Source organism: Oryzias latipes, chromosome 15, assembly GCF_002234675.1.
Source record: "Oryzias latipes chromosome 15, ASM223467v1".
Taxonomy (NCBI): Eukaryota; Metazoa; Chordata; class Actinopteri; order Beloniformes; family Adrianichthyidae; genus Oryzias; species Oryzias latipes.
This window is the reverse complement of record NC_019873.2, coordinates 15911873-15937901: the sequence shown is the minus strand read 5'-3', so window position 1 is coordinate 15937901 and position 26029 is coordinate 15911873. Positions and strand designations below refer to the sequence as shown.

Genomic DNA, 26029 nt, shown 5'->3' with positions numbered 1-26029 from the left:
TGGACTGCAGAAACGTTTTAAAAAAATCAAATCATTTTGGTATTAATCTGTTTACATGGAATTGAATTACCAAGATAACTGTAGTCAAGAGTATAAGCAAAGATTTCTTGATATAATTCAGATATTTTAATTGTAGAGTAGGAACAGACCTTTTTCTTTTTCCATGTCAGTGGAGCTCAGCACAAAAAGGATTTGGCTCAATCTGTAACAGCAGCTCACCTCGCAGAGCTTTGCAGCAGTTAGTTATAAATTGATGCTGCTTTGTTTTTAAATGATGTTTTTCAAAGAACAATAGACTTGTGGAACACTTTGTGTTAGCCTTTTCCTTACAGGTGTGTCTCGTAAAAATCGTGGTACTGCTTAAAGCTGCTTCTGATCACCTGAATCAGGTGTGTTTCACCAAAAGCTGAAAGGGTAGAGATGTTCGGAAAAGAAGCAGAACCACAGTTCTCTTGAGGCTGGAGAGGAGCACACCTGTGAGTTGCCCCAGTTACAGGAACCAGGTTTCCTGTTAATGTGACATGAAACAACTGTTAAAACTGAAGGCAGATTAAACCCACATACTGTAGCGCATGTTAGTGTGTATATTTACACCTATCAGTCAATATTTGTAATTATCTGAATTTTTTCTACTTATATTACCCTACATCAAAATGTTAACATAAGGCTTAATGGTCATTTTCTATGTTCTCCTAATCTTGCATAGAAAACTGTTTAATTCTCTCTTTCTTGTTAAATTCTGGAGGCCTAACAACTGTTTCAGTACTTCATTCATGAAACAAATACAGCCAAGACCTGTTGATGGAGTGTCAGATGGTAAATTAATGTTTTTGTGTGAGTTTTTAAAGAATTGTTTGAATTACTGCTACAGCAATAAGGTCTGTGAACCTTCTACATCCCTTCACTGTCAAATCAACCACATTTCTAGTGCCAGAGGATTTTGCTCCAAAGCTCTTCCAAGTCAAGTTTTCCACTTCCCATTCAGTTATACGGTCCTTGAGATGAGAGGAGATTAATGTAGATCTGGCAGAGGACTGCAGACAGCCTGTGTTTTATACTTGTCCTCTAATCTTAGCATACAAGCATCCACTTTCTCTGCTCCAACCTTCAACTCTGCCAGTGTACAAGGAAGCTGACAGCAAGGATCTTTTGCATGCATGTGTGAGGCTGGGCTTTTTACTTTGCACAGCTTTTCTGTAACCCAGAGATTGAAAAGAAAAATATAAAAAACTGTTTTTAATCATATTTTGATTATTTATTTAGAGATACAGAAATATTAGCTTTAGCTCCAAATTATGAAAGCACATTACAGAAAATTAAGATTTGTTCAAAAATGCAGTGACATGAATTAGTTTGTGGTCAGGTGTCTCAGCGATGCTATTTTGGAAATTACAAACACATCCAATTGTTAATGTATTATTTAGTTATTGCTTTAACATGTGCATACGAAACTGTGTATCAACATAAACCTTTCACAAAATTCCCAGACGTTAGGTGTGGTCCTTATGGTTTTGGTATTAGAAAAATAAATAAGTAGCTAAATGCTTGAACTTTCACATAAGCTGACCTTCAAGTCTCATCTTATTTCTGTTATTATAAATGGGGCTTGTTTTGATTTTGACCTCCATGTCCTTTTTGAATGAGTGCAGAACACAGCAGATTCCCATCAACATTCTACAGATGAGCAGATGTGAACAACTATCCTTCAATTTCATCACTGTTATTGAAAACCATGCAGACAATTAAAAGCTTTTAAGATAGATGGTGAACTCACCCACCTCTGCTGATCTCATGTTATCTTGTGGCATCAGCTTTGAGAGGGTGAAGCCTTTGAACCACGCAAGCTTCTTTCTCTTTTCTGTTGTAGCATGTCAGGGGTCAAATTCAATGAAGAATTTGACTTTGTCTTGTAAAGGGGCAACAACTTCCTTAATGGAAAGAAAAACTACTCTCTGATTTAAATGCATCAATTTTATATTAAAAACTGATAGAAAAAAAGTACAACACTTTAGAAACTAAATTATCTTCTGAAGTGACCTAATCAAAAAGAAAGAACAAGATGGACACAACTGCCTTTTTTTATATTAGATTTGCAGGAAACTATAAACAATAATAAATAAACAGGTAAAGTTCAATGTTGTGTAAGTGTTTGTCTGTGTGAACAACCTAATGCAGATGACGTTCTGGTGGTCCGCTGGGTTTATACAGCCAAAAACAGCAGATTGCCTTCTGGCAAGTGTGCTGGATTTATGGTTTAGTCTCAAATGGATCGTCTGATCAGTTTCAAAAATATGAGGCAAAAATGGTGACGAGCTTCAAAATGATGAAAAAGAAAATGCACAACAGTTTTCAAAAAGATTAAGTAAATAAAATGTTGATTTTGGCACAAACTAAGTTACGTGGGGTGATTTGAGCTGTGAGAGGTGAGCTGAGCTGGTCAGCTTTTTGACCTCAGAGGAGGCCTTCCTATCAGCCAATGGCTGTAAGCACACATCTCCAGCAGATCTAACAACTTCATGTTTCATCAGAAACTGCAAAACATTTCTTTTTATATCATGTTTCTAAGTTATTTCTCTTAATTGTTCTGAGCATTTAGTGTTGTGAGGTGATACCAAAATGCATTTCATTTTGGAAATGTAAAAACACAATCATGAAGTACTTTTGCAAATTTGCATAAAGTTCAAATGAAAGTGAGTTTAGCTCAAACAAAGTTTAAACATCAACCCCAAATTCCTAATAAATAATTCATGAACTGAGAAGTTTTGACTAGTAGCAAAACATCAACTTTATGCAGTTTCTTAAGTCAAAACTTGAATTAAATTCAACACAATCAACTCTTAAAATGCAGTTTATCAACATACGGTTGAATGTCTAAACTCATGCTCAAATATGAAATTAAAATATTCATGACATCTCAAAGAACACAATAGATGTTTCACCTGCTTCCTGTTGAGATCTGTGAATAAAGTTAACTCATTTTCACGTCAGTTTATTCACAATAAACACAACAAATTAAAAGAATAAATGTTTCAGGCGTTTATTTGTGAAAAAAAGGTTTTAAGATAAAACGTTCATCTCAGCTTGTCCTTTGCAGAGTTTTTGGATGGATGCCGGTGTCGTAAAGTCATAAACCTTAAAATGAGTCTGCAGTGAATCCTTCAGTGAGGGTAACAGGGTAACAAGGAATACTTTCTTTGAAGATCTTTAAGGTAAATTACTCTTTCCGTAAATCTTTCATTGGAGTTGTACGGTGTTTTCCTCATCAAGAAATACGGTTTGGGAAGTAACAAACCTTCTGGGGCTTTGGGTCATGTTGGGACCTTTTACCATCCAAATCGTAGCCTGATCCTCAAACGTCTTGATAAGATCTCCCAAGAGGGTTTTATGGCCTTTGAATGTATTCTTGATTATAGTAGACTCACAGTTCTCCCTCAGTTTTTCATCCTTTGAGAAATCAAGTCAGAAGTAATCGTAGCATGCTACAGTGTTTTGGAGACGCTTCATTGGCTACGTTCAGCTTTCATTTAATTTCGACAGGAACAGAGATTGCTCACAAAACTCACTGCAATCAGCTAGATGGGGTGTTATTGGCTCACAGAGATTGTGAACTGTGTAATATATTTTTTGTGTCTGCAGATAATGAGTTTAGGGATAGCTTGCGCAGTCTGTTGCGTTTGTGGATGATTAGGTTTGGCTCTTCTGGTACATTTCATAAAAGATATATTTTGATGGATTAATTGTTACTTTACAAATATTTGAGGCATCTCCCAGAAACATGGTCACATCTGCTGAACAGTGCCAACTTGCTAAGAGAATAATCAGTGAAAACACCCTGTTGCTACAATTACACAAAGCCTATGATCTAAATATAAATATATGATTCTGTACCACTTTTTAAATCATCCACCCTAGCTGTAAGTTCTTAGAAACCACTTTGCATTGCTTCAGTGTATGAAATATACAAATAAAGCTGCCGTGTCCTAAAGAAAACTGCCTGCAATTTCATAGAATAGTTTGATGTAGCCAATTAAATATGCAAAATCACATTTCCATTCAGAGCTTACCAACATGTATCAAGATCCTGGAAAATATTTTAAATAATAGGTAACATTTACAAATAGGTGATCGTTTAGTAAATTATTTTTGTTTAAGAAGAACATTGTCATGACTGGCTAGGCGGGACAGACCCAGGTGCTGGAACCCGGAAGGAAAACACAAGGAAATGGTAGACCTTTAAAGGTCTACCATTTCCTTCAGACATATCCCTAATAGAAAGTAAGAGTAGTTTATCTTCTCCTGTCAACAAAAATGGATAGTGTTCTCCTTTCTTTAAAGGCTTGTTTGTTAATCTAAAAATTTTCTGTATCTGGCCCAGTGAACATGCAAAAAAATTTTTTTCGTTGACTTTAAATGTTCTGTTTTTTTAGAACGGATTACAATTTGAACATTTTAAGTAAATACCAATGCAATAAAATGAACAGTAATGTTTTGTTATCATTAATGTTTTATTTCCAGTTTTAACCAGCAAAATGTTTACACTTTTCACCAAACTGTGGTGATAATACATTATTTTTGTATTATTCAAGAGCACAAAAGAAGCAAAAGGGCTGAGTTGGTAGAAGTCACTAAACTGGGACACAGATGGACTCAAGTGAGAAATAGCAGTTTGAATTGTGACTCCTTCACATCTTCCCTGCCCTGACAGAACATTGTTTTTTTTTTTCAGAACTAAGTAAATTTTCTGTTTTCTTGGGAGAAAAAAATCCCTTGAAAACTAAAAAAAATGTTAGTCATCTTTTTCTTCTCTCACCTTCTATCTCTTTTGTCCCTGTCATTGCTTTCTATTGTTTTCTAAGTTTCATCTATGTTTGCTGGATCAGTTTGAATTTACGAGGTCACACATGAGCCGACACTTTTCTGTAAAACTCTCCTCCATCTTGGTATGACCCGCTGAGCTGCACACTAAATCAGTTGTGTCAGCTCGGCAGCTAATGAGGAATAAGGTTGAAGAACCTTGATCTTGTTCTGATGTTGAGGAGCAGAAAATACATCTTTGTAATCAGTTTTCCCCTCTTTGTTTTCCTTGCAGTCTCAACAGAAGTGCATTGTGATCTTCGCCTTGGTGTGCTGCTTCGCCGTGCTGGTGGCTTTGATTTTCTCAGCAGTCGATATTTGGGGCGAAGATGAGGATGGAATCACAGAGGAGAACTGCAGCAGGGACTGCAGGTGAACTTTAGTGACACAAACCTATTTGCTATTTTTTATGATTACAGTTCAGAAATATTTTTACATTTGTATTACTATTTTTACCTTAACATATATATTAAGGCAAATATTGAAAGTTTTTACCCATTTTAAACATTTGCTATAATGTTTACTCTTTTTTTTACATAAAATGATTAACTGCAAGAGAGCAATTACTATTTTTTAAATAAAACTTATTGTTAATACAAAGGGAAGTAAAATCACACAATCAATAAATAAAGAAAAATTATGTAGCTCTTCCTTAAAAAGCCAATAAAACAATTTTTACACTTATCTTTATTTGTTCAAACCTGTGAATAATCTGTATCACTTTAATCCTATATGTTCCCACTGATGCAACGCATGACTTTCACGGCTTAACATCTGGTGTTCACACTGAACTATTGCTATTTGATACTAGCACGTGTACCTACAGTTGGAAGAGGCCTGCGCATAATGTCACCACAGTGAGAATCTTGCAAATCTTGCTCCAGGCTTTTTCTTTTACAGCTAATACATGAAAGACTTGGTGTCGTATAATTTCAGCCGGGCAAAACTGGAATTTTGTTATTGCTCCACTATGATCGATTTTCAAACCGTTGGTACCTCCGTGAATTGAAATGGACGCAATCAAGCCGTTACTGCCAAATCCGAATCCTTGATTGGTCAAAGTTCATCCTGGTTTAACTTTCAAAAAGCCTGAAGTTTTGAACGCAGAAGCCCGAAACGTGGGTTTACGGGCATTTACATAGACCTTTTGTGGAAGCGGTCCCTTGAGGGCAGTGTGAAAGTAGCTTCAGCATTATATATGTCACGTTATATTAACAGACAGGCACCAACGTCTAATTTAGCACATTACTGATTGAACCAAGAGATTCTGAGTATTGCCATTTTCATAGCTTGCTGCAAAATAGACTTCACAGAGGTTAGTGAGGCAGGATTCCTGGATAAAACAAACAAGACAGTTTTCATAAATTCAAACTGCTGTCCTGGTGTGTTTCAACAAATAACAGAACGTTCACAGAAAGAAAATCATGTACGAACAAACTGTACAAAATGTTCCATGTAGCATATTTTGAGCTACTTCCTGTCCCAACAATGAAAATTAATGCATCATTGTTGAAAGTCTTTTGACCAAATTATGGAACTTTTTGGCAAGAATTTTAGAGTTACATGTCTTACAAAAGTGAGAATGCACTAAACAACAGTGTATATTTTATTTCAAAGAAGCTTTACTTTCCATTAAAAATACATATAAAATAAATGATTTTTTATAGTAGTTGCTCTACATTTTACAAATGTTCAAACTTATAGTGTTCAGAGTGGCTGTTTTATTCAGTGAGGGCAGAATGATTCTGTTCTAGTTTGTGTTGCGTGTTAGGAGTAGATTTAGTTTTTAATAGAGTATAGTTAAAAGCAAGATTTTCTTGCCTTATTGAAAGAACAGGTACATTTGCAGCAAAGTGTCATAAATCTTTTGGCCCCATCTTGTTGCAAACTCCTGCTGCTACCCTGAAATGATTCATTTGCTGTTCTTAAAGTTTCTTTAAACCTCACTCTGGCACATTTCTACTGTCTGCACATTTTTAACGAATGGGGGAAGAAAGAAAGAATAAGAAGAGTTGTGTAAAATCTAATTCAGTAAGTCCTGGTGGTCCAAAGGGAAAGCAGTTGAACAGCACATTTTCAGCTGATACTGCAGAGCTCCTTTTCTCTACACTTCATACTGGTTCCCCACCATTAGACATCTACTGTCACCATCTTTTTGCTCAAATTGGCCATTAACAGCCTCTCAGAGCCCTCCACCAGGCCTGCTTCTCTTCATCTGAAAGTAAAACCCGAACTTGTAAAGCTGAATGGGTCTCCTCTGAAAGACCCCTGAAGCTAAAGGCTACAATGGGAGACAAATGTGAGGTTGGAGGAAGCTAGATGGAAGAAGATTTTGAATATATTCATCAGCTGTTATTGAATCACCATGGACGACACACTCGAGCCATTGAAAATCTGTCATGTGGTAAACCTTTGTACATGGGAAAAATAAAAAAGCACACATAGAATAAGTGGAATCATCCTAAAAGCTTTGGAAAGTCAGAAGTTCACAACATTTCATGTGAGAACTGGACAAAGTGAATGTGATGTCACCCTTAGAAAATGACTCACTGGCTCGAACCAAATGAAGTCTATTCAGTCGGCATGTTTTTTGCAGTGCGGATGCAGCCATATTGGAGCCAGACGAGGGATAGGTCCAGGTCTGTCTTAGTCAGTGTTTCTATGGCAACCACTCTTGCCAATAAGGAGTGAGCTTGTTGGAAGCCCATGTGAAAGTAGGCTCGAGAAAAATTGTCAGTTAAATGTTTAGAACGGGCCCCACATCCTTTTATCCAGACATCTGATTGGTCAGTTTATAATCTGTGCAATAAATAAAATATATTATAAAAATATAAAAATATAAAAATTATTAGGATGATATTTCTCAATTAAAGTCAATGAGATTTTGGCTTCTTGGAACCATCAGGTACTTCCTATTTGGAACACTTAGTTCATTTCTCTCATACAGTCAATGGGTCACTGCTATTAAAATGAAAAATGTCACTTTTTAACATCCAAACTAGCTGCTGGCTCCATGAGAATCTCCTGGTGTACTTTAGAACCTGTAGGACATCATAGAGCAGCTTAAATTTATATAAGGTAGAGTAAGATCCCACCAGACAGTAAAGGATTTAAAATTTTCCAGTAAGTTTAAAGGGGGGGCAGCTGTGCACAAAATGCAGATAATTGTGCCATTACCTGGTAGTACTAGTCAGTACTTGAGATACACTGTTTTGTACCTGCTGAAAAATGTATTAAAACTACTTAAAACATCAAATTAAAATAATAGAGCTGCAGCCAGGATTCATAAATCTGTATTTTCTACTACTTATATTCCACTTAAAAAAAGACATATTTAGCAAAAAAAAAAACAAAAAAAAATAACAGCTTCGGGGATGTGTTTAAGGTTTCTTCCTTCTGAAGAAAAACTGAACTTTTAGATTGTGTTTTTTTTAGCCCCAAAGTCTTTGGCTGTTGTGTATTTCTTTCTGAACCTCTACATTCTACTTTACGGATAGAAAGTCTTTTTTTTCCTTCTGCTTGCACTTAGTCCTGCAATCTTAACTTTGTGGATAATGCATCATAATAAATAGAAACAGTTTTTATATTAAACAGGGATCCAACTTCCTAGATAAATAAAATGGAGTGAATTGAAATGTAAAAATGTTTCTAAAAGATAAAAGACAGTTATTTTAGTGGTAAAAAGGGTCCCATTTTTCTGAAGTGAAAACTTGCTTTTAAAAGATGCTGCAAATGATCATTGGACAATTCATACTGATGGGAATTTGAGATAAGTTCAAGTATTATACGAATTTTTTGCAATATTTTTATATGTAGTTATAGGAGAGTATAATAAATAAAAAATAAGGGTAAAAGCTAGTCATTTATTTGTGAATGATGTGTTCATGAAATAAAAAAATAGGGCAGGATGCAGTCAGTGGTGTATATTTTAACAGGGTGCTGCATGTTAGCAATTGCATTTTTAATCAATGTGTTGTTTGTGCTTTGACATGAATGACTGAATTTTAGGATTACATAACTAATTTTGCCCACAGCAAACACACTTCATAATAGAAAAGGTGATTTATTACAGTTAGACAGACATTATTAATCAGGGTGCAGTGAGGCTTGCCGGTACCCACATAGTGTAAATGTAAATGTACTTCATTAAAACCGATGCTTTTATTGCTCTTTTGTGGCATTTCTGAGTGTTAATAATGAAACTCACTGTGATTAGTTTCCTTACATTTGACCAATTAGTTAAACTTCTGCACATCACCCCTCCTTGGACTGTGGCTGCCATTGCTATTTTGTTATTAAAAAAGCTTTTTAAGGCCCTAAATTGCAGAAGTAATGACCCAGCAGCTTTTTGTTTCATTAAGTCAATTGGCCGTGCATGTGCTGCTTATTTTCGTTTAATCTGCTGTATAATGAAGACTGTTTCCTTGCATAACAAGGACAGAGAAAATAAGTTGGGGCATCTACTTTACAGTTTCAATTTTAAAAGATAAGTTATGATTTCCCTTCTCATAATGGGCTGCACAGTGGTTAACGCGCTTGCCTTACAGCGGGAAAACCATGGTTCAAATCCCTGTGTGCGTGGAGTTTGTATGTTCTCCCCAGGATTTTTAGGCAACCTGGTCCAAAAACATGCAGACTGGTGATGTGTCCAGGGTGGGAAAGGCTCTAGCAACCATGTGACCCTGAAAGGATTATAGCCGGTTAAGAAAATGGATGGATGGCATTTTCATAGTAAGACAAATATCTCCTTAGGCTAAAAAGAGAAAAATATTTTGGTTTCTCATGTTTATCTCTCTGATTGGATATGCATCACACCGGCATATGTTATTGCTAGTCTGGTGCAACACTTGTGCTCGCAATAATCTGGGATCAGGTGGCTCGTAAAAGCAGTGACCTACAGCTGCTTAGTGAAAGAAAAGGCACGTTTCTGCGACACTGAACACTGGTTAATCTATGAAACCTGTAAAAGTGAAATTATTAGAAATTGTGTTCATTTCTTTCAAAGTACTTTTTCTTCAGAGCTATCACCAGTACATTGACAACAAAGATGTTAATAGCAAAACGCATCATGAAGATTATGTTATGAAATTATTCATTAAAGAAAGACCGACGTGTTTTTGGTGTTTTTTACACGTTCTTGTAGCATTTTTATCATGATGGAAGGTATGTATAAAGAAAATTAAGCTTATAATTGCATTTCTGAATATTTAATTATTCAAATTGTTGTGAATCAGGAGCAGACCAAAAAATGGCATTTGCAAAGGAGCTTGTTTGTGACATTGAAAACACACTGGGTAGGCCACAAGCTGACAACTCTGAGTTACGGGAGATGGTAGAGGGGCTTCTGGTTCTATGGTCTGGTTCTATGGTCTATCCTACATGTTTTTCATTCTTTTGAGTTGTGTCTCTATTTTTTCTTCAATCCTTTAGTTCTGACAAACATTCATATAGCTCATTCTGTAAGGCTTGTTCGTGAATACTGTGTTGTTTACCATATTTTTTTTTATAATACAAAGGCAGGAACATTTTTAAATTTAGTTTAAACCTGTGCTTATGGTCTGGATTATTGCCAAATAATAAAATACATTGACATGATCCAGCTGTGCTCATCTCACAAAATAGGACTTTGTGTATCAGTAATTATTCAGGAAGCTTGTACTTTCAGTCACACTCTGTCTTTTTGCTTCACATGGACATGTTCTCTTACACACAAACTCCTGACATGGAGTTTACACAACTGCTTTCCTGGCTGGTGAGCCTGAATCGCACTCATGACTGCACAGATGGGTCACAAAGGGAGAAGCAGCCATGGCGCAGGCAAACTGCATAAATCAATAAATCTTCAGCAGATGAAACGGTTGCTGCCTTCCTGTTTTCTTCTGTGTTAATGCCAAGCCCTGTCTGGCTGTATAAGCCAGTGAGAATGACTATTCATCTTATGTCTCAGCTGGTACAGGAGACTCAGTGGATTCGTCTTACAATCAGATTAGCTGCTCTTCCTCTTCTGCTTTCCCTCCATCCTTATTTTATCAGTGTGAGGGATTTTGTCCTGTTTTCTGTTCAACTCATGCAGGCGGTGAATGGTAGCGCCTCTTTGATTACAGCTCTAACTTTTTTCTTCAAGACCTTCTAACTGACATATGGGTTAATAACAGCAGTTATGCCACCCTTGGTACCTTAAGAGCTGGTTTCGCCTTGAAATTCTTCCAATATCTGCCTCACTAAGCATATTGACTTCCATTCCCATGAAAGGATATTGGCATGTTATGATCACAGTGGGTGACACAGGTCACAGTTTGACCTTTGGCCATTTTCCAATCACTGACTTGGCTTTACTTGAGCTGGAAATAACATTTCAAAGTGAGATTGGACAACTGGCCTCCCAATGTGATTCCGTTCTTTCATGACCTGCAGGACACACTCCCACCAGCATATCTTTAATTATTAGACCCTGAGGTGTCACTCTTTGGCTGACTCAGTGGTCTGGCTTTTCAGGGCAGCTGCTTCACAGGATGAAATGAGTCCAGATTCAGGATGAGTCCCACACAAAATCAAACTACAAAGAAATCACAACCAAAAAAGGGTGTTGAGAAAAACCCATTTTAATGCTGTGATCAGATCAAACTTTTATTGTAAAGCTCTTTTCATACACTCTTAACACAAAGTGCTTTACATAGTAAAAACAATTTTCAATCCAAAAACCAGAAGCAAAAAACAAAGACCTTTACACAAACACAAAAATAAGAAAACACAATGCCCACAACCCTTCAGACTTCCACACACAAACACATTAAATCATAAAAAGATGCACATTTGTCAATCTAGCTGGATATTGATGTGGGGAAATTATATTTGACTGGATTATTTAACTCTGGACAGTTAAAATCCTAACCTGCATACCTGTTTTCTGTCCCTGCTTCATGTTATTCAAGGTCACAGAGGTTTTCTGGTGCTCATCCCTTCAGGAGGCACCTTGAGCAAGTTGCCAGTGTCACAGCAGGGCACACAGACACAACCACACTGACCAAAAGCAAAGGTTGTTCGTTGTACTTTTAGTTAGGTTAATTTAATTGCTAAAAATTGAATACTATCATAAAAACCATCATGTTTACTTATCACGTCACGTGTTTGAGGCCAAGCAATTCAGATCTATCTGCATGTCTATTTTTTTAAACAATACAGATACAGTTCACACATGAATAACAAAGGGGGCTGTGCAAACTTAATATTAAGTATAGCTTTATAATTTTGTATCAAGAGAATTCTCCTGGTAATAAACCATAACTTTAGGTTTCTTACCCAATGCTGAAGTTGAAAAATATAGAAATAAAATGAGTAACAATGTTGCTGCTTTTATTTAAATGGATGACTATGATATTTATATTTCCATTGAACTGATTCATCTTACAGTATTATACATGATTATTTAAGCACCAACTACATCTTTGTTTGATCCAGGCAGTTAATTTAATGGCAGAATTAATCATAATGACATAGTAACTTATATTAATAGATTTATGGATGTACTGCAGAGGTGTGATTATCTTTGAACGCCCTGCTGAGTTAATTGATGAAAGATCTGTTCCGGCCTGAAACTAACATCCTTAAAATCATGCTAAGGAGTTTGGGATTACAAGAACAAAGCTATACTCTGTATTTGGCATGAAGCTACGTACATACCACCCTCGAAACACGCATTCAAGCTGCCATTTCCAGTGAAAGTCTGTGTAAAAATGCATGTTTCGGGCTGTTTAAAACTCTTCTGTTCACATGTAATGATGCACGTTTTTATGATCGTTTTCTGGGCTCTGTATACAAAACGCATGGCCATTGAAAGTGCATTGCCAGCTAAACGAGGTCGAACTTTGACCAATCAGGTACTCGGAAACTCACCAAACTCAGAGCATGACTGATTTATCTGGTGAGCCCACATACGGCAACAAGCCTGATGACATTTGCGTTTGTTTTTCAAATAAAGATAAACCAACGCCACTCTCCTGACATGATGGTACAGTAATCCATATCCACCATTGCAAGGACGCTAGCAAAAAAACAAGCCATTTGCATTTGATGCCTAATTTGCAAGATTTGCACTGCTTCAGCATTTCATATCAAACCTCTTCCAACTGTAGGTGGCGGACAGGCGCTAGTAAACAGTAGGAAAATAAAAAAGAAGAAGAAAGCGCCCCTTCCTGCTTGTCCAGTGTGTACACAATGGGCTAAACACTTGTTCAAGATAATGTGTCAAATGCCCAGGGTGTACATAGCCTAAGATGTAGAAATCTCTGTTCTTAAGGGTACCAGTAAAGGTTTCTTGGATCCAAGAATTAAATCAACTGCCTGAAGCCAGCTTTTCATCCAAGCTTTTAAAAAAGCTTATCTGAAAGGCTAATTCAATTTTTATATCTCTTTTTTAATAATCTGGAAGCAGAAGTAAAAGTCTAAGTTGGAGGGAGCAGGTGTGTGATAGCTATAGTTCCTGCATAATAGCTGAGCTCTGAGTGGATGCAGATGCAGGGTTTACACAGGTAATCCACTGATGACTTCACTGTTTGTGCCTCTGCCATTTACAGAAAGTCTGGAAAAGTAGGAGACATGTTTCTTTTAAAAAACATTAAAGAGAAAACCCACTATAGGGATGAACATTTTCCCTCCATTTACTTTTAGCTTCAAGTTACAGTTGATGGTAAATACGTTGATGCATTTTCAAAGATTCAGCCATAAATGTGCACTTCCATCAAACTAATATAGATTTCATCTGTAGTAGTGTTACACTGCTTAAGCAAAACATGTGATAATGGGCTGGATGCAGCCACAGCAAATCCTCCAAAACTGCTAGTGCTGGAATACAATTTATCAGGTGATAGAACAGGGAGTAGTGTATCTGTGAAACAAACAAGCATACAGCAGCAATGTGTCACTTTTCACTGAGGAGCTGTAATAGAATCAGTGTTGTTCCCTGCTCTGCACACTAGTCTTCTATTATTCACAGCTTGTGCCAAAGGAAAAGTTGCACAATTGAGCTGCCTTCATGGCACCTAAGGACATGTCTGCAACTAGAAACTTGATTTCTCTTCATGAGCTACTAATCCAGACAAAAAGGACTTAGAGTGAAATTCTATTTTTATAAGGTCTTCAAAAGAACAACACTTTAGTTCAATATTTTGTTACAACCCATCTTGTAAAAAATTATTGTTTGAAAAACTAAATACTTGAAATTATTTTCTGTTTTTTCTTATAAAAGTTTTTTGGTTGAGCTCAGTGTTAATTAACATTGTGTTTTATTCTTTAAAGGTAGCCTTGTTCTCCTTATCTTTTACAGTGTAGTGCTGGTGGAGAACATTCCAGAGGACATCTCTTTCTTAGACAATAGCACATCACACCTCCCTCTTTCAGTTGGCCTCCACCACCTACTGGATCAAGCCGTGCGAGTTGTGGAGATCGTTTCCCCAGACTGGCTTCTTAACTGCTCTGAGAATGAATCCAGCTTCCACCCTTCTGCAAAACAGGTAAAACTGTTACTGGAACATTTATTTCTTAAGTGCCCTTATGCAAAAGCAGTTATTTCCAAATCAATGCCCACTATTCAAACAAAACTTTATTTTTAAAAATGAAGAATTAAAAATTTAAAATAACAAAATTGGTCAGGCATTTACCTTTTGCAAAAACTGATACAAGATAAGCCTTTAGGTGGACTTTTTAAATAGGTGTAGTTTTTGGCAAATCCTATGGACATCTATGAAGTATTCCTATAAATTTAGTTACTTTCCAGTAAAAATAAAGCAAAAGATATGTTTTTTCAAGTCCTGTGAATCACTTTATATGTACTTATATGTTCTTTCCATATGTTATATAGTGTAATATACTTTATTTAACAAAAAAAAAAAATATATTAAAAAGCATGTACCCAAGCAATTAAAATCCTACTTTTTAACTCTAATGCATGTAATTGGGATAAAATGAAAAGGTTCATTTACAGGAATAGTTTAACACTAAGCTTAGATAAAAACAAAGCAGGCTCACATTTCAATACATGTGCAGATTATGAGGGTTTATATAAAATTGGTGCAACATTTAATGACAAAATATGCTGCAAGTCCCATACAAAGTATTTTTAGTTTAAAATATGAAGCATTAGATTAGTTCCAACAAGTTGCCAGTGTCACAGCAGGGCACACAGATACACAACCACACTGACAAAAAAAAAGATTGTTCGTTGTGCTTTTAATTAGGTTAATTTAATTGCTAAAAATTGAATATATCATAAAAACCATCATGTTTACTTATCAGGTCACATGTTTGAGGCCAAGCAATTCAGATCTATCTGCATGTCTATTTTTTTAAACAATACAGATACAGTACACACATGAATATCAAAGGGGGCTGTGCAAACCTAACATTAAGTATAGCTTTATAATTTTGTATCAAGAGAATTCTCCTGGTAATAAACCATAACTTTAGGTTTCTTACCCAATGCTGAAGTTGAAAAATATAGAAATAAAATGAGTAACAATGTTGCTGTTTTTATTTAAATGGATGACAATGATATTTATATTTCCATCGAACTGATTCATCTTACAGTATGATACATGATATTTTCTGAACAAGTTCCAACAAAAGCTAAGTACCTCTTGGAGAATAAGTCACATTATTTTCTGTACTACTTGTTAGTTTTACCACATGTGAGTTATAATTTTGAGGTTTGGGGAAATTCTAATAAAAGCTTATTGAATCCATTTTTTGCTGAAAAGAGACATTCAGATAAGTTACATGGCTGGATTTGGGGACCACACTAATCCACTTTTTTGACATTTTAATATATTTATAATATCCATGAAACTCGATCTGCTTTGCAAATGTTCAAAGCCAGAGAGAAAACCAGAGAACGAACTGATAATGTAGTGCAACAGAGATAGAAGTTATAATTTCTCAACTTTAAAATCTGAGGAACGAGAAGTACTATGAAAAGATTTACTATTTCATGCAGTGCAGTAAAACTGAAACAAATTGGATTTGGAAATCAAATAATCTTCAAACATCAAACAGTTCAAATATCAGCAGTGGGGTGAGTTACTGAATAAGTACAGGCAACAATGAGATTGAATCTCAAGATTATGACTAAATATAGAGGAAAATAATCTCATAGCCTTAGACATCATGGCCTTGGTTTAGCGCGTATTATATTATATATTATTTAAACGTATTATACCTGTATAATCAAATGGTTAAGCTAGAAATGTTCTTAAATCACGGCTTTCTGTTGCAGAAAATACATATCTCCCCCATCTAAATATATTTTTCCAAATGGTATTGCATTATGATGTTAATCAAATGTGTGCATGTAAGCTAATGCGGTCGGGCTATTACAGTTCTAAAGGGTATTGATTTTAAATATAGCTTGTCTTTGTTTTCATGGTCACACGTTTTCCATGTATTATTGCGCTGTGGAGAGATGGAGGTTGCAGGATGCTTTAAAACAGCAACTACCTAAACTTTATCTGCATGTTAGGAATGATTTGTTTGCTGTGTTTGTCTCAGGGCATGGCTTTGCTGTCAAAGCTGCAGGAGCTGAAAACCAAAAGAATCCAGCTGAGGATATCTAGTGGGCTTAGCAAGTCGACTGAGCTGGACACACTCGTCAAACATGGTTAGTGACCTGTCTTTGCTTTTTGTCCCCTATTCATGTGCAGTTTGACATTTTGTGGCTTTGCTCCTATTGTTTATGTCAACATGATTTTTCCATCCTCCTCCCTTCTCTAAATGATGTTTTTTTTCCTTCTTTTCTTGTCTTTGCCTTGAATTATCTGATGTTTTAACCTACTTTTGCCACCTTCTTACTTGAATCTATAGATGCTGAGGTTCACTATGTGAACATGACAGCACTGACCAAAGGAAACCTCAGCTCATCCTTTTGGGTGGTTGACCGGACACATTTCTACATTGGGAGTGCCAGCATGGACTGGAGATCTCTGGCAACAGTAATGTAGACACACTGCACACAGCAAACACAAAAATCCTACTAGAAATTGAACAATAAATTAAGTTTATTTTTCTGTCTTTTTAAAATGCATGGCACAACATTGAGCATACGCGCAAGCACCTTTGAATTAAATTATTCCTCTATGACAGTCATTGTGACGATTCGATGTCTAGATTTAGATTTTACATGTTTGGCCTTGGGATTTATAAATTATTCTTTAACAAAAAGGAATTTATCATTTACTAATTTTTTGCTCTGAAAAACTCAAAACCACAGCATCTTTTTTGGTCCAGCCCGATCTCTGCTTGACATGTTTTGACTTTTGATAGATGTAGGTCTTTAATTTAAAGCTAATTTTTTTATTGTCTTTTTGTTGTTTCCTGCTGTTAAATGTTTTTCCTTTGACCAGTTAATTTCTTGGAATGTAAAATCCTACAACATCTATACCCCTTTACATTCACTTCAGTCAGGAGTTTTGGACACCAGTGTTACCAATTTTTTGTTTGCTCACAATATTAGTCTGTAGCAACATTATGAACAATGCCTGCCATATTTCTCAGTGTAGCATTTTTGTTAGACATTTGGTTGTGACTCCAGCCTTCCCCTATCCTTGAAATGTTGGCAAATCCAATGCATTCTGGGGGGTTTTAAGGAACGATGAACCTAATTTTTTTTTGGAAGTCTCTATCCTCTTTGCTCTGAACAAATGTTCCTTACACTTGTGCAAATGAATGAATCTTAGTCCTGAAGAGCTCCCCTTCACTTTGCCTCCTGGAATAGAGCTTTCCCTTCACTGACTGTTGTCTTCCACACTCTGCTTTGCTGAACACACCTGATCCCAGTAATCCAAGGCTCTTTGATAGCTGCAAGACAGCGAAGGAGCTTAGCTTATATTTTTCTATTTGCAGCAACTCCAGTGAAACCTACTTTTTAATTAAAAAGGGATTTTGTTCATTTTGTCTCTTCATCGTCTTTCCCACAACAGAAGATTTTTTTCCCGTTTTTTTCCCTTAAATCTTGTTATCGTCACAGTTTAAAGTTCATATGTGGTCATTTCAACCATCAGGAAGTGGCTATGTTACTGTTGGGTTTCATGTATTTTTCATCCTCGCTAAACTTGCAATGGGATGATTTTCCTTTTTGATTGAGTTTGTAAAGAAGTCACGGTAAACATAAATTGCAACTTACTAGAGCATAAGTGGTTGGGTAAAGATAGAACGGGTAATTTAGATTAGAAGATGCAAAATTGGGACATTAAATGTAGAAATGCTACAGAAAGGGACAAAGTGAAACAAATACAGACCTCACTTTGAATTAGCTTCAAAGACCTAGTGTTTTGTTGCATGGATTTCTTCATTTTCACTGAAAATGAGTAGATTGTCAAAAGTTTTTGCTGTTTTTTGGTACTTTTCATCCATGACATCAGAAAAAAAAGGCAGAATTAGAAAGAGCTAAACAAGTTTGTGTCATTTTTATGCTGTACTTTAATGACAAATGTTTGTTTGTTTCATCTGCAGAGAAAGGAGCTTGGTGTGTTGGTATACAATTGCAGCTGTCTTGCTCTGGATCTGCACAAATTGTTCAGCCTTTACTGGGGACTGGAGTATAAGGAGTTCATCCCTTCCTTCTGGTCCAAGCGTCTCTTCGCTCTCTTCAATAGAAACGCTCCACTGAATCTGACACTGAACAAAACAAAAATGACAGCTTACATTTCTGTAAGTGCAGAGGCTTATTTTTCAATTTAGCTTGAAGCTTATTTTGGACAGTGTTTTTTAGGTGTCTAGATAAGACACTAAGTAAATTCTGAAAAAAGGGGGACGTGATCCTGTTAGATTGGATGTAAATATGAGTCTGCTATGTCAAAATTTTGCATTTTAGAGCATGTGACTTTGACGTGCTAAGTTTTCATTGAAATAAATTCCACCAGTCAACTAGATTGTTGTTGAGAATATTTAAGAAGGTTCTAAATATTCATTCAAACAATAGAAAATAATTACAACAACAAAGTCCTAGAGATAATTAAAATCTCAAAAAGACCAATTCTGCTTAGTGTAAATAAATAATGCGCAAGCTGTTATTTAATGGCTATTCCAGGACATGTGACTTGAAGACATTTTTGACAGAGTACTTTTTCAGGATGTTGTGTGTTTTCCTCTGTAGGATGAGTGATCATCATGTCATCTGACCAGGAAATACTTGATTTTGCTGTCATGTTTCGCATGATAAATATAAAAACAAAAGCACCACTTAAGCAACCATTTCAGGCTAGCTACTGCTCATAAACTGAAAACCAAATCTAAACCCTGATACCTTTCCAAAAGTACAAATTAGTTACAGGCAATTCTCACTTTGACAAACAATAAGATGATGACACGAGTGAAAAAGTAATTCTGGTTATTGCTAAATCACAGTCTCAGTGATGACAAACATTAATTGGTTATCTCTAGTTATACGTACTTTTTGTGAGGGTATGTCACAGTGAGCTGCTTTGAATCATTTGACCTCCAATCTCACTTTTAATTACCTCCTGTTCTGTTCACAGAGCTCCCCAGATGTCTTCATCCCTAAAGATCGTAGTAGTGATCTTGAAGCCATTTCCAGGGTCATCCAGGAAGCACGTCGTTTCATATACATCTCCATCACTGATTACCTTCCTCTCAATGCCGACAACGCTCAAAGGTTAGAGCCACTATTCCAATCATACTGAGTTAGCATGCACCAATAAGGAGGTTGAATGTCTCACTTTGATTCAAGTGATTAAAGACTGGGCCTTGCTGCATGCCTGTGTTTCTCTGTCTCTCTTCTGTCTGTGTGCCAAGGTACTGGTCTCGTATTGACGGTCTCATAAGAGAGGCTCTGATCTTGAGGAGGGTGCGCATCCGCATTCTGATAAGTTGCTGGGAAAAAACGCATCCACTTACAATGAACTTCATCTGGTCCCTGAAGAGTCTGTGCATGGAGCAGGCCAACTGCTCGCTGGAGGCAGTAAGTTCAAAGTCAAAGGGGAAATTTTCAATATTATGGCAACATTTTATCAGTACTTACTGCATCACTGTGGGATTGTGTTTGTCTGCGCAGAAGTTTTTTAATCCCAGAGTCCAAAGGGATGACAGTCTGGAAGGAATAAACCACAACAGATTTATGGTGACAGAGAGAGCTATTTATTTAGGTGAGCCTACTTTTTTTATACTTTGTGTGTTAGATTTTAAGTGAAGTTTCAGCCTAATTTAAGAAAGAAAAATTCCAACATTTGAAACCAGTACAGCTTAACATCAGAGAGCACTTTGACTTTTCAATTTTAACCGGTGCAATATTAGCAATGTTGGAGCTATCTACAGTTTTGATCCAGATGCCAGCTCGGACAAGCAAAACGAAGACAAACATTGATCTATTTGTCAGCAAGTGGATTCATCAGAATGAAGAGGACCAGGGAGCTCAGAGCCTGCAGATTATAGTTTCTATGTAACAACTACAAGCTTTTTCAAACAACACTTTTTCATTTGCCCCTGCTTCACAACAATTTGAATAAGGAAATGCTTGAGAAACATGGAACAATAACATGTTAAAAACACCAAAAACATGATTTTCATTGGAGTGGGTCATTTAGCATGCTTGGAGCTTGTGTTCATGCTTGGCCACTTGAAAACAATATTTTTTAAATCTATAACAGTGGTAAAGAATCAAAAACAATTGCTTGATCTATCTATCTAAGTTTTGTCTAATCCACCATAGTTACAAATCTATCAGAGCAGGCAGATTTAAAAGGATGTGCTAAACTCAAATATTTTGAATCTTGCAACTGTGAAAAGTCTTGGAGTGAGTTCAGCATATCTTTGCCTAACTTTTTTGTATCAAAACTGTCTTTTCCTTTTTTTTAACAATTTTCTAGATCATCTCATTTGAATCTGTAGAGTTGTTTGCTCCTGTCATTTATTTGTTGTATTTGGAATTCTAAAAGTGAGCATAAAATAGTTCATCTTCTTTGTTGATCAGCATTTTTCTGCATCTTTATCCAGTTATGAGCAAAGATGGGTGTGGGAACCAAGCCTGTGCACATGCAGACAAGTATCTTCTTTGCCTCTTAACCCCTTCTTAACCCCTTGCCACACAAATCATTTACCTCCATCTAATTATATATTGAGTGTTCTCGTTATTCACACCAACCACTTGCATGTCTTCTTTCATTACACCCATGATTTTCCTCTGGGCTTATTTCCTGGAAAATTCAACCTCAACATCTTTGACTAACACAATTACTGTCCCTTCTCTGAACTTGTCTAAACTTTCTCAGTCTGCTTCCCTGCATTTATCTCTGAAACATCTAATATGAGCAGTTCTTCTGGTTGTTTTTTTTTATTCCTGATCCTATCCATCCTTGTCACTCCTAAAGAGAACCTCAAGATCTTCGTCTCTGGTACCTCCAGATCTGCACCCAGTCTCTTTTTCAAAATGGAGACACATGTACATTATTTGGTGAAATAAAAACACTGTATCATTTTTATTGATCAAAGAGCAATTTGTACTTACAGTGTCATAATACTACATTGGAGAACATGAAGGTTCATCTTTGCTTTTGAGTAGCTGGGCAGATTTGGGTATGAATCTCTTCTGAGTTTCTAAATGACAGACAAGACGCCTTATTTCCTAGCTGGAATATAAAGCTTCAGACAAAGTAAAGATGGGGTATAAGTTAGAGATGAAGCACACATGTTCTTTTTGAGGTATATAATATATTCATGTGCTTCCTAATTGCACTTAAAAACTTTGATTTACTAACAATGTAATTCAACTCCAATTTGTTTTAAGCTACAAAACACTTAATTCTGAATAAACTTTCCACATGCAACTTTTAGAGATAGAGAACCCCTTTCCAGTGGGTGTCTTACATTACAAATATACTTTTAGTTTAGTTTAGCATTAGAACATTTACAATTAAAAAAAAAAAGTAGCATGTGATTACATTGGCAAACACCTATCACACTCAGATCTAGAGAACAGAATGGATGCTTCATGGTTTAAACTGTCTAAAGCAGTCAGTTTGTTGGGATTCCAGCAGTAAATGCTCCCATTTAGGGTTGGTAGTTCACACCTTCAGATTTACACCCAGTCAAAATAAGTAATATATAGATAGTAGTTTTATGGGTTAAAACTTTATCTGCACTATTTAAAATTTGATACTGTATTACTGAACGTCCCACGGACAGTGATTTCTCTTTCCACTGTTTGCATCTTACCACAATCAGCTCAAATGTTTTTTTAAGTTTGGCAGTAGCGTAGATAAATGTCTGCAAAATTTGATTTTTCTCCTTCTGGATATTCATGAGTATTTATCGTTTGCCTGTTTCCTGACAGGTAACCTTGACTGGGTGGGGAAAGAGTTCACCTTTAATGCAGGAGCCGGCCTTGTGATCAGCCACCCAGAAGACGTAGAGGAGAGAAACGTTACTGTTGTGGAGCAGTTACAGGCTGTTTTTGAGCGGGACTGGTTTTCAAGTCACACCCATCCTGTTCAGATGGGTAAAATAGACACCACTGTTTGCAATAGACACCATGTCAAGTGGCCGGCCAAAGCCAGCCACTTAAACAATGGACCAGTGCCTTTCAGGAAAAGCCAGTATGAAAGTAAACCTGCACCGATGAGAACCCATCACAGAACCGATGGAGAAACAGAGGAAAAAACAAGACACCACGGGATCAGACCAAAAAATACAAATCAACATAAGGTTGCCAATGGACAGTTGTTAGCTACAGACAGTTACCAAAACAAGCCTCGAGTTAAAGTGATTGATGAAAGACACCTACAAAGGAAGGAAAATAAACCAGACAATCCAACAGATCCAACCAGCCAATCAGCTGAGAGCAGTGGCTTCAGAGAGATGTCCAGTGGCTCTCAGTGACTTTCAGTCAGCTCTTTTGGAGAACTGCCTCCAGTTTTTATTGGACATATAACACTGGAATGTTTTGGTATTTATTCTTGTTTTGTTTTTAGCACTCAAACACATTGATAATTAGGTAGTCTGAAAGGTTTCAAGCGATGTGGAACTGGGGAAATGATGGAAATCTGACTTTACAAATAGGAACAAACAAAAAGTGATTTTCAGGACTGATTTTTATGCTCACTGTATCTAATGAGCGTACCTATTTATTGCTTTCTCTGATGTTGTATGTCTCTATCAAAAAATCTATTTTGATTTTATGAATTTCTTGACTTTTATATTTTTCCTAGCATATGTGGCAGTTATAATTGATCAGCTTTTCAACAGCATGTGTAGCTACATAAACCAACAACCAGCATTCTCTTTTATGTCTGAAGCAGAGGAAATGTTATAATGTCACTTCTGTTATTGTCCATCTGTTGTTTCTATGCCTTACGTAGAATCATTTTCTCTTTTTTGCCTTTCTACTGCTCCCCTTAGCAAATAACCCTTCATGCATATTAAAACAACAATTCAAATTAAGATTCTATATCATATATTGATATAATTTTCTTCACCTCCAATATCATTTTTTTTTAAATATCTGAACTGTATGTTTAGTATGTTTCATTGAATCCAATTTATGGACCCTTATGTGGCCCAGGAAAAGCCATTTAATTAATTCTTGACTGTTGGCTTTGATCTTTAGATAAAAACAACTCATAACTCATCTCATTAATGATGATCTGATGTTGAATAGTGGGCTCTCTAGAGCCACTTACACAATCAATAACTGTGATGTTCAAATCTCATTACCACAAGTACATAAAGTACTTGGGAATAATGCATTATAGAATTGTGTACATCAATTATTTTTGTTTTCATTCTTTAAAGGCTGTCATTGAGTTAGATGATGCAGCTGTACATACTGTGACGCAACACTTGAGCTGGTTCTACAGAAAAACTATTGCTTTGACTTCTTTAGAGTCGATAGATCTAAAACCATTTTTTTACCTTTTGGAAGCTTCACAAATTAAAATTGATGAATGAGGACATTTTTATTACAAATAGTAGCTTTTTGTCTTTACAAGATCACTTTTTCTTTGTTTTTTAATAATTCACCCTAGTGGGATTTTATGCAGTTTAATGACCACAAATGCTAAAGGAGCAGTAATAAAAAATAAGGCCAGAGGCTGTCTGATCTCAGTCAAATCAATGCAATGAATTTTTAACAGAGCTCAACAGTTGCAGGAGCTACATTTTAACCTCAAGGACACATTGGTCTGTAAAGCCTGAGTCTAGAATTGATTCCTTTAGCAGAATTGGATGTAAACATGTGGGATCATGAGAAATGAGTAAGCTCATAACACTTGACAGAAATCTTGTATCAATTTAAATGTGCACATTAAATGCCAGCATGTAGCCTGCCTTACACAAGTTTTTAAAACAGTGCTTGTAGTGTTTTTAATGGTTGTAGAGCATGTATTTACTTTTTTTTTTGCTATCTAAGCCTTTGATCAAGCAAACATGAGCCCCCTCCCAGTGAAACCTAAATAGTAGTCTCTCAATACATGTTTTAGTTGTCATAGTTTGTATTTTGTATGCTAAAGTAACACATGTAATGAAAGCTTTGTTGTCCTTAGTGAAACGGATCGAATTCCTTTAACTCATGGTAGAACACCAAGCTGACTTTGCCCCCAACAGAATGCAGTGTGACAAAATATTTATTTTACTTACATTCCTATTATTTTATTGTACTTAAAGATTTTCCTGATTTTTAATATAAAATAATGTAAAACTTATGGACCTGCTTTGGCTTGAATATGTTGAAAATGCCTATTTATTTTAGCTACATTCGTTGGTTTTTATTCTCTTCAGTGTTTTCATTAATATATTATTGAATCTCAACAAAGATGATTGTATGTTTACAAGCAGGAAAGATTATGGCACTGAGGCAATAATCGATTATTTAATGGGAGGAAATCCAGTCCCGGTTTATCAGAGCGTTTTTGTAAAAGCTGCGCATACCTGTTCTGTTTACGCTTCAGGTCACGTTGGAGCTTCTCTACAGATGTGTACAGATAAAATTTCTCATGCAAAGTCACAAATACTAACAAAGAATACAGAACAACTGTGATCTGCCAAAACAGCTCAGTAAGTCTAGCCTTTTCCACGTGGATAACTTCTGCCATCTAGTGGAATTCATGAACTAAACCCTCTTTGCTTTTATTCTGTACACTGGTGTGCTATTCAGTCACAGGGCTGATATACACTGCACATCACCGGGTCTGAAGGAGTGAATCTACTAAGATTTTTACCAAAACTATGCTGTCACCTTCTATTAAATATTTACAAATTGTCAAACAAAAAAAGTAGTTATTTAGTGATAACATGCAAAACAGACTAATTCTGTTGTCTGCATACAGTAAGATTCAATTTCTTTTTGTGTAAAGCACAATATCACAACTGCATTGAATAGTTTTAAATCTGGTCTGGAGTCAGATTCACATTATAATGCTGCTTCTATCACTTGATTGGTTGGAAATTTGCTTTTAATACACAATTGCTCACAATTCTTATGTAATATATTTGTTAATAAATAAAAGATACTAAATAAAACAGGTTTTCATCTAAGGAGTAGGAAAAATCTAATGAAGTTTACAACTTGTTGAGTACAATTCTTTCTAAATACTTTTAAATGCTTTCAGTTAAATAAAATATTGAGGGTAAAAAGTCAACCAGTTTGTGCAGAACCTCTGTGAAACCTATGTTTCATTAAGTCACAGCTCTCTTTTTCTTTTCAGACGCAGCTGATGTAGGACGCACTAAATGGCTTATTTCACTGTTAAAGCTCTTTGATGTCGCCAACCTTTACTCTGGAGATTTTTTGGCATGACTGCTGCTTGCATGCCTTCCCTTTATAAACTGGGTACGTTTGCTGATAGCCTTTCTTGAAATGCAAATATAGCCAAGTCTTGTATACCTTTAACAAAACAGAAGGAATGTACATTTATTGCATATCCTTGTTAATGCACACTACTGATAATCCAATCATTTGATTTTTACTCTTAATAAAAAAAAATGCATCTTATTAAAGTTTTGTGTCATTTTGTGTTGATATTCTCCCAACTGAAGGCTCAACAACACATTGAAAAAGTTCAGATTATAGGTGGATGCAAACAATTCTATAAATTGTATGGGTTCATTTTAATATTGGATTCCCTTCATGTCATGATGAAGCATTAACAAAAAGAAAAAGATGTGTTCAGCCTTAACAGAT

The 26029-nt window shown here is 36.0% G+C and overlaps 1 protein-coding gene across 1 annotated transcript in view; it reads left to right on the top strand.

Moving 5' to 3' along the window:
* Nucleotides 1-25840, top strand: part of LOC101156763 (inactive phospholipase D5) — a 52788-nt gene extending 26948 nt beyond the window's left edge. Inside the window, exons 2-10 of the mRNA XM_011484304.3 lie at nt 5090-5226; nt 14177-14363; nt 16393-16501; nt 16705-16832; nt 18352-18549; nt 19377-19513; nt 19654-19819; nt 19913-20003; nt 22187-25840. Coding sequence (XP_011482606.1) covers nt 5090-5226; nt 14177-14363; nt 16393-16501; nt 16705-16832; nt 18352-18549; nt 19377-19513; nt 19654-19819; nt 19913-20003; nt 22187-22731 — 1698 coding nt within the window. The 3' untranslated portion in view covers nt 22732-25840. The remainder of the gene's footprint in view (nt 1-5089; nt 5227-14176; nt 14364-16392; nt 16502-16704; nt 16833-18351; nt 18550-19376; nt 19514-19653; nt 19820-19912; nt 20004-22186) is intronic.
* Nucleotides 25841-26029: the final 189 nt, after the last annotated feature.